The sequence below is a fragment of the Amphiprion ocellaris genome, chromosome 10 (assembly GCF_022539595.1).
Source record: "Amphiprion ocellaris isolate individual 3 ecotype Okinawa chromosome 10, ASM2253959v1, whole genome shotgun sequence".
NCBI classification, from domain to species: Eukaryota; Metazoa; Chordata; class Actinopteri; family Pomacentridae; genus Amphiprion; species Amphiprion ocellaris.
The window spans coordinates 22,422,635-22,432,316 of record NC_072775.1 but is presented as its reverse complement, the minus strand read 5'-3'; the positions used below and the strand labels follow the sequence as shown (position 1 = coordinate 22,432,316).

Sequence of the window (9,682 nt, the reverse complement as noted above, 5' to 3'; positions counted from 1 at the left end):
TTTTGAATGGTAGAGTATATAAATACAATGTCATGCAGATTTTTGGCATGTGGCAAAAACAGTGTCAGGTTCATCTTTGTCACATTGCAGATGTTGGAGTTGTTAGCAACTCAATCAAAGATTCGTGTTCATACTTCATTTCTTAGTAAGCGTCATTTACACAACAGTTTTAGGCCCTAAGAGATAAGTCCTCACATGATCAAGCTATCCATCCATTAGCTATAACCACTTTATTGTGCAGAGGGTCACAGGGGGCTGAAGGCCATCCCAGCTAACAGTGGACAAGAGACAGACCAGTCCATCACCTCACACAGAGAGACAGACAACCATGCAGGTTCATGGTAACACAGGCAATTTAAAATCAACAGTTAACCGCTTGTCTACTGTGGTGGAAAAAAGTTTTTGGACATCCTTCAAATTTTACACAACCTCAAATTTTATCAAAAAAAATTGTGGGAAAATCTTTTTTTGTTTCAAAAGGTGTGGCTGCATTACACAGACAAAAAGAAATACAAATGATAGTTTTTTGTTTACAAGAAAAACTAACAAAACTAGATTCTTGACAAGTACCTCACAACCCCTCAGACTTGCAGTATTCTCCAAACACTTAGGGGTCTCAGGTTTGTATCTGCAATATTACAACATCGTATATTTGTGCAAAATGTAAGTTTTTTTTTTTCCACCAAACTGGCCCATCGGGTGAAAAAATTCACAACGGGAAAGGAGGTACAACTAAATAATAGGAAAGTTAAGAAGTTAACTCAAGCAGTGCAATTTGCAAAACAAAACATATAATAAACGTGGGTTTAATTTGTATTAAATTAGTAGATATTAGAAGACATTTTGATCGCCAGACCTTCCTCAATATACAACTTTTCCAGTGATTAAACTGCCTTACTCTGATATAACTGTTCTGGCTTCAGTTTGTGTGGCTCTACAGCAACACAGTAGCTCAATAGAGTGGCTGCACCTGGCAATTTAAAAAAACTCCAGGAAAGGGGACACCATTGTGCATCTTCCCTGGTCTGGCCAATGACATTATTCTGTCCCTTCGTAGATTAATATGCAAGCATCAGGATTCACTTTGATGTGATAAATATTCCACCAATTAGAAATGTATACTCCTCCACACACACAGGGAGACACACACACACACAAAATGTTTGTCCTCTCAGATCCTTAACAGCATTAGTATAATGTTAAAGATTTGCATAACCAGAGGGGACAGAAGGCACATCACAAAAGACAACCAATGAAAAGCACTTCTTTTTAATCAAATGGGTTACACTTTATTGGGAAATTAAATAAAACAATGCAATGTTGTGAGGGGAAAGCAAAACAACATTGTCCAAAGTGTTAAAACTACATATAAAAAATGCAGATAAAAGAGAATGAGACAAGATTGATCACATATATCTGACAGTGAGAAACAACTAATAACAATAGTAAAAGATTTGGGGGGAGGGCATTGGGGACTGACAATGAGCTCGATCTATTAACAGGATATTTATTCAAACAGTAACCGCAGTGGCATCTTTGTATGGCATGTTGTGTACCATGTACCACAGAAAGCTCCAATCTGTTGCAGAGAGTTAGAACCTGGTCCAGGAATTTTGCTACTTGCCGGAGTGCCGTGGATGAATGCCTGCAGATTCAGCAGAACTAGAAAACACACACACAAAAACAACAAATGAATACACAGATCTTGGAATATTTAATTGAAACACTGATGATCAAGTCATTAACAAGTAGCTGGAAAGTTTTCAGGCACTGTTCAGTGCACTGAATTGCAATATGAAGCGTAACATTTTCAGACAGCAGATCGGAGTGACACTGATCCAGTGACATGCATTCAAGTGTTCTCTGTAAATTAGATTTTTAGATACGTCAGTATGTAGTAGGGCTGCAGCTATCGATTATTTTAGTAATTGAGTATTCAGTTATCAGTTATTCTGCCGATTAGAGTAATCTGATTCCGTGCTTGGCATGTGCATTAGAGCATCAAAAGAAGAAGTAAGTGCCCTGTGCAACAGAAATAACCATCCTGGTGGAACACGAGCAGACACGTGGTGTATTATACATATATAGTATAGTACAGGGGTATTGTACATACATAGTATAATACAGGGGTATTCAACTAAAACTAAAGCTATGGGAACCCCACGTGTATTTAGCTGGTGATGCATAAATCACATAAATATGTATTTATGTTTGGTCCATTTAAACTGCTGGTACTGCAGCTGATAGAACACAAACAACAAAACTGATTAGTTTATTAGTCTTTATCACAGAGAATATTCAATCAGTAACATTAGTTTCACTTTGATTTGGCCACAAATTAAAGTGATTTCTTTCGTTATGAGACAGTGTCAGACCTACATGCACTTCAGTACAATATCATGTTTGAGTATCAGCTATCAGCTGCAGTATCAGCAGTTTAAATGGACCAAACATAAAAACATATTATGTGATTTCTGCATCACCAGCTAAATACATGTGGGGTTCCCATGGCTTTAGTTTTAGTTGAATACCGCTGTATTATACTACAATGTACAATACACCACAGATGTCCCCCTGTGATGTGACGCTTATTTCTGTTGCACAGCGCCTTCACTTCTGCTTTTGATGCTGTAACACGCATGCCAAGCGTGGAATCCGCTTAATTGATTAATCACCAGAATAATCAATTAATCAATAGAATACTTGACTAATAAAATAATCAATAGCTGCAGCCCTATTTCATCCAGCTACAAATTCTATAAAAGCAGCAATGTATAGTTACCGCTAAGCTATTTTAAGGTAGGAAAGAATATTTTTAAGGAAAAAACATCCTAATATTTAACTTTAATAAACAGGTATGAGTTTTTAGAGGTTGAATTTATGATAGAAGAGAAATGTTAATAAAGGTCACTGCTTGACAAACGGGAGAAAACATTTAAAACAGGAAAAATGTGAAAGATTACGCAGCTTGTTTTGTGGAAGCATGTTACAAGAATTTTCTTTGCCTCAGTTAAATTTTTAATCCAAAATGCCTATAATGTTTACAACAACTGAAGACAATCACTAGATAACCCTAGTGTGTATCCTTTAACCATTTCTGTTCGGTCCACAAAATGTTTTCAATGTTGCACAATAATCTATTTTTGGAATTTATGAATCACAGAATGAATAAAATTCTTAAGTGACTCATTTGTAGGAAAGAAAACAAATCATTGCTAAACCAAATACACATTTTTAGGTCTTTTTTTTTTTTGCCTTTATCGAATAGTGAACAAATTAAGGGATTAAGGATGTAAATGTGCAGTCTGAGTGAGCATGAACACAGACCACAACTAGAACATTAATAACTACTGACGGCGGTGATGTAGTGTGGAGACGCCTACTGTACGACTTAAACGGTAAAAGTTAGGTCTGATGGCTCATGGAAGTCTCAAAACTAAAGGATTCAAAGACTGAGTCAACAAAATTAAGCAACATACCTTCCATCTATTTCCGCACTGATTACAGAAGACAAATGTGGTCATTGGCTCATCAGCACTGCGAGTTTGAACCTGGGAAAGACCAAAAAGGAACATATCATCAATTCATCGCCATTCATTGATCCATTAAAGTCATGAAACAATAATCTATAGAAGAACATCTAGAATAGTTGTTCATCCTAAGGCCAGCATTAACAATGATGCCTGTGGATTAATTACATCTCAGACTGGGCTAACAAATTAAACCAGCTCACTTAATTTACCATCAACCATAACATCTATAAAGGTCTCGACAGATGGCAGCCTCTACCTGTGTGTAGGTGCAGGATTTCCCCTTGCATTTGCCACAGGTGAATAAATCAGTCTGAGTGCCTCCAGTGGTGGCCATCTGGTGGTCCCTGACAGCCTCTTTGGTCAAATTCTTCCTCATTTCTTTCAGCTCATCACTAGCCATTTCCTACAAAGACAGAGGAATGTCAACACATTTAAATCTGTCTCTGCTTGTAACAAGAGAGAACAGGATATAATCAAGTTATAGCAACACAGAAGAAAATATCAGAAAAATCACCCGGAATGGTTTTGAAATATCAATACTACTATAGTTAACACACCTCTGCAGTCATCTTAGCCATCCGCTCTGGGGTTACACTCCCGCATAGCACTGTCCTCCTTAAATTCGGGTTCTTCATATCCTTCAGATTTGAGATGCGGCTCCGCACACGGTTTTTGTATTTCATGTCTGTGTTCTTAAACTCTTGGAAGATGCGTGATAGCAAGTCAAGGAATTTAAAACCACACCCACAATTACCACCTTTCAGCTACGTTAGTGTTGATACATCTAGCGGATTAACTGATTAGTTATTCAATTTCAATAACTAGTTAATCATTTATCAAGCATACCTTTCATTTTTTTTAGCTTCAAAGTTTCTTAATTCAATATTTAAAACTCCTGAAGTTACACAAACATCTGCTTCAAATGCAATCACTGTAAAGGATATTTTCCTCGATCTGTGCACCGAGTTCGTCACAATCAGCACCAATTGCAATATAATCATCTGAAAAGAAAAATATCAGAGGATGGACGAAATGCATAACAAAAGTCAACTGTGCAGCGTTGAAAGTCTGTCGCACTAGAGTAACAGGTTACCTCCAGTCTGCAGAGCATTGGCCAGCATCTCTCTGCACTTGAGCCTGATAGAGTCCGAGGTGCTCGGGGCACGAGGAAAGGTGTTGATTAACGTGTTGGGAGCAACTTCGGTGGGTTCGCTCTTGCTGCTGGAATTACTGCTGGAGCTGCTATTGGAAGTAATGAGACCGGATAAAATCAGTTACTGAGGCAAAACACATCTGAAAGCAAAATCTGAACTGTAAACATACACTACCAATTAAAAGTTTGGGGTCACTTAGAAGTGTCCTTATTTTTGAAAGAAAAGCAGTTTTTTTTTGTCAATGAAGATAACCTTAATCAGAAATATAGTCTAGACCATGGGTATTCAACAAAAACTCACAGAGGCCCAATGAGAGAAAATGTATTAATGCAAAGGTCCAGAACATCATAATGTCTAAGTTAGTGTGATATATGTTGATGTAGCCTAGTAGTTGTATTAATGTCAGCATGTAATAACTGACTGTCAAATAAAAAAAAAATCTGTATGATTGAAAGAATGAAGTTTGATAGTTTTATTTTGCAGCTGTTTGTTATCAATAATCGGCTGCATTGATCGGTAAAATTAATACACTAACACACGTTTAACAGTTTTCTACCAGCATTCCTGTCTTACACCATTTACAGTTCCAGCATTTTTTAGTCATAATTTTTTATGTTCCTCATTGTTCTCCATTAAAACAATCTGTTTGTGATCGTTTCATTTTGTGCAGAAAACGAGTCAAATGATGCGTTAAATGCTCCTGCTTGTGTGATGAATTTGAAGCAGAAAGTCTGAGTTAACAAAGAGTTGAAAACCACCTTCATACCTGTTAACTCTGATTGAGGTTTTAGTTTTTGTCGAGCCGACTCACACAAAGAAAATCTGACTATGTCCAACTGCCTTCATAGTTCAGCCTCTGACCTGCTAAATGCCGTAAACACTAGAAAAGCTGCCCCGGTTAAAATAGAAGCGTCAAGTCAAATTTAAAATCCCCTTAGAATTTACTGATTATAAGACCGAGTCCATATAAGATGAAGTCTGGATCTGGACTTGGACCACGGTTCGCTAGTTAGTGACCTGGGGTCTAGACATTGTTAATGTGGTAAATGAATATTCAAGCTGGAAACAGCTGATTTTTAATGGAATATCTCCATAGGTGTACAGAGGAACATTTCCAGCAACCATCACTCCTGTGTTCTAATGCTACATTGTGTTAGCTAATGGTGTTGAAAGGCTAATTGATAATTAGAAAACCCTTGTGCAATTATGTTAGCACATGAATAAAAGTGTGAGTTTTCTTAGAAAACATGAAATGGCCTGGGTGACCCCAAACGTTTGAATGGTAGTGTATGTTCTATTTGTACACCCAAGTTGTCTACAATATTAAAAGCATACAAAACACACTAAACACTTTTACTCGTTACCTTTCTTCCTTTGCCTCTGGGCTTCCCTGTGAGGGAGAAACAACAGGTGTCGTCTGCTCTTTCCTCTTCTCATCTGAAGGTCTGTCTCCACCTCCAGGCTCATCTGGAGTGCAAGAGATAGAAAACACATAAGCATGAATATCAAGTAAGTGAGAGTGATCTATGTGACATTAAAGTTACTAAAGTCAACACTTCATTAGAAGACAGCCAAATAGTGGCACATAACAAAAAATAACTAGTCTTACAGTCTTCTTTCAGTGGTTTCTTAGAATAATGTTGGATAGTCTTTATAATGTCTGTGGAGATAGCAGTGTCAGCGTAAAGCTTGTGTTGAGATTTATATGTGTCTTTATTTATCTCAGAAAACATGAGAAGATGTGCAACAGTGATCCAAGAAACAAGCCACCATAAACCAAATATGGAGTAGGATTTTACAAAATCAGAGTCATAGGAATTTAGCAGTAAATGATCACTCAAGTAGAAACAAAGCAACCTCAAAAGCTGGGTCACATACAGTAATGTAAGTATGTGTTTGATTTAGTCATTCAATAATAAAAGTTACACACACTTCTTAGTAATGTATACTGTCTTTAGATATTTACTAAATTATTATTATATGCTATTATGCCTGTATGACACAAAAAGTAGTATTCAAAACAAAAAAACAATAACAAACTCTAGTCTTTCCTGGCTGATGCTTGCTGTTGGTGTAATGTTCTCACTAGCATCTTCACTGCAACTGCTGGCTGCTGTTCAGTTGTTTGTGCTGCTGAACATCACATTTACTCACAACTCTGTGGGTTGAGAACAGGTATCAGCAGTATAAAAAAATAGAGCAACAGGACATCTTTGACAGCTGGCGTATCTGGAGTGCAATGTGTTGCAATCAAAAAATTGGCTTGGTCTTCATAAATATCAGATCGAAAAAAATAAAAATAAAATGACACGCTTTGATACAATCATGCAGAACAGCCTGAGACATTCAAAAATCTCTGCAGAAATTCAAACAAGTTCTAGTATCATCAAAAACGAATAATTACCCAAAAGCTTCTTCCATGACTTGATCAAGGCCTTGGCTAAGGATGTCACCTCTTCGTCTGTGCTTTGCTTGCGGATGGCATTTACAGACATCCCAATTCTGGTAGACTGTGGAAACACAGAGTGTCAGAGCTGCAGGGTTTCAGCGTTGCTCATGTCTACAATAAGGCCTGAGAACAAAGATACCTGAAGCAGCTCCAGGGTCATGGGGACACTCCGCAGCTCCTTCAATAGGTCCAAAGCACCAGCCTGCAGAGGAAAGGGGAGGGAGGGATTCAGATTCATTTTCACCCATCTCACACTGAACTTCTGCTTCGCTGTGAACTGATTTGACCACTGCATCATGCACGGACACTGACTAGGTAGGGCTGAGCAATTTGATAAATATCTAATCACAGGTTTTTTTTTGGAGCAATATTGCAACAATGATTTCATTTTCAACATATTTTTTACCGCATGAGATACCATCCGAAGCTTGACTGTCACTGTAGGAGAACAGCATGAATTTGCAAAGCCCCGGACATGACAACATAAACCCTGGGTCAGATATGCTGCATAAAGTACATCCTAATTTACAACCTTTGCAAACTCGATCAGTTGTTAAGCCTTACTAAGTACTGCCTGAGCATCACCAGATTTTACACAAATACTGTCATAGATGAGTAAGTCTTTATTTGATAAAAGAAAATTTCAGATGTAGGTTAGCTAGACAAGATTGGAATCTTAAGAAACTGCGAAGCAATTTTTATTCTTTCTATACGGTAAAAAAAAAAAAGAAGCAGTTTTGAACTTAAGTACTGCGACATTATTGCATTAACTGGCATTACTGGAGTAATGACAGTATCAGGTAATTAGTCAGCTGGCACAAAATATTAATATACAATCATCAATTGAAAAAACAACATCTGGAATGTTATGTTGCTTGATTGCTCGACACTGTGATAATTTGCTGCTATACTGCGTCTTCATTTCTATTAATTGTATTTTTAAATTTTAGCCGAACATTTAAATGTCACTTTGGTGCTTATGTATCTGTAACAGTTTTCTTTTTCTCACTATCTTTAGACATATTAAAGACCAAAATGATGAACAGAGAGAATAATGGGCAGAATAACTGACGATGCACTCAACATTTAGCTGTAGCTTTATTAATGTGTTACGATACAGTACTTGTATGTACAGTTACAGCAGCTAGGCGGCTAACAGTCGAGCGCCTACAACGAACGAAGCTAGCTACTTAGCCGCTCTGAAAAGCCCCAAATATAACTTCAGCTTAAAGGATGACATAATAGCTGTTCTCCAATTCATTTTAGGCTTTCATATTGACCCATTTACAATGAACACTTCCAACAGGACATTGCGTTGCAAGGTAAATGCTAGCAAGGGTTAGTGGAGATGCTAGGCGGCTAACTCATAGCAACCCATAGAACTACTGTTGATATAAACAGAGCCGCAAGGTAGCCAGTTATTAGCGGCTAGCTAGTAAGTCAGGTACATCAGCCTGTTGGGTTATTGTTGGTGGTGAATATGTAGTTAACGGTTAAAAACACACACTGGTGGAATGGCACACTGGTTCAGAATTCTGTTGACAGTGAGTGAACTGGGCTAGAGGCGCAATTAGCTCGCAGCTAACAACATCAGCCCGATCGGCTAAACAGCAGGCAGGTAAGCATTCATTCCCCTCAGACATCTCACCCCGTTTTTCTTCTGCGCCATTTTATCCATCTTCTTCGCAATTCTGATGATCTCCTCTTCCTCCTTTTTGCCCATGTTGACTGATCTGGTGGAATCCAAAAAAATTAGAAGCAAAATAGAAAGAAAATTTGCGACAAAGACCACGCCACTGGAGCGAAAGCGGCGGCGGCGTCTACTTGGCGGACCGGGACCGCTGACCCTCCGCTGTGTAGCAGGCCTGACTAGATGATGCTCGATGACTTCAAGGGGAGATAATCGAGACGGAACCTAAGAGTAAAACCCGGGAATTTTCATCACTCAGTTCATTAAGTCTGACAAAGGGACGCGTTATGAGGAATACCTAGATAAAACTCTACTTTTTGTCTCGCTTTGCACAAAAATCTGTCATCTTGCTACCAAAACAAACTCTGCATTTGTATCAATACCGCTCCTTGTCGTTAGGTAGCGCCAAAGCGCCACTGGCATCCTGGTTCAACAATAGATTGGAGACCATTCAACTTCACAAAGAAATAGGACTGGCTTTTCTCGTTTCACAAAAGCAGTCATTCACTCTTAAAATTGCTATTGTCCAGAGCTTCGGCAGTATATTTAGGAATCATTAAGAACACTCAAAAACGAACATTTAAAAAATATATTATTTTAACAAAAACACAAATTTAAATGATTTGGAATAATAGTTTTTTTAAAGTCACTTATAGTGCTATCTTTATATTTTCCTTGGCTGCAAAAGGAATTTGAAAACATTAACTGAGGCACTTTTCGGTATTTCTTGATTATAGATCAAATATTTAAATGAGAAAACTCAGTACATTGAAATCCTAGTGTTGTAACAAAGTAAAACGACAGTCCATAAGACCATTTTAACTTTGTAGTTTAGACTCCTTAAGGCATCACAGAA

General features: G+C 37.9%; 1 protein-coding gene across 2 annotated transcripts; it reads right to left on the bottom strand.

The window, feature by feature from the left end:
* Window positions 1–1,263: 1,263 nt before the first annotated feature.
* On the bottom strand, window positions 1,264–9,010 carry tcea1 (transcription elongation factor A (SII), 1). 2 transcript variants are annotated; one of them, XM_035955686.2, is made up of 10 exons: window positions 8,785–9,010; window positions 7,276–7,338; window positions 7,092–7,197; window positions 6,052–6,154; window positions 4,627–4,772; window positions 4,478–4,534; window positions 4,091–4,245; window positions 3,790–3,936; window positions 3,480–3,551; window positions 1,264–1,662 (listed from the first exon to the last, which is right to left on the bottom strand). In XM_035955686.2, the coding sequence occupies exons 1-10, from the start codon at window positions 8,857–8,859 to the stop codon at window positions 1,654–1,656; spliced, it is 933 nt and encodes a 310-aa protein (XP_035811579.1). In that variant the 5' UTR covers window positions 8,860–9,010; the 3' UTR covers window positions 1,264–1,653. The 2 variants fall into 2 exon arrangements, with proteins under 2 accessions (XP_035811579.1, XP_023142616.1); XM_023286848.3 differs by having other exon boundaries at window positions 4,627–4,775; window positions 8,785–9,003.
* Between the last annotated feature and the right edge of the window lie 672 nt (window positions 9,011–9,682).

Bases quoted from the DNA above. Each gene is read 5' to 3' on its own strand.
- tcea1 (XM_023286848.3), bottom strand. From the start codon at position 8,859: ATGGGCAAAAAGGAGGAAGAGGAGATCATCAGAATTGCGAAGAAGATG. The intron at 7,339-8,784 runs GTGAGATGTCTG...TTTCCTCTGCAG, and splicing joins TGGCGCAGAAGAAAAACGGG to GCTGGTGCTTTGGACCTATT. The intron at 4,776-6,051 runs GTAACGAGTAAA...TACTTCCAATAG, and splicing joins CCAGAGGCAAAGGAAGAAAG to CAGCTCCAGCAGTAATTCCA.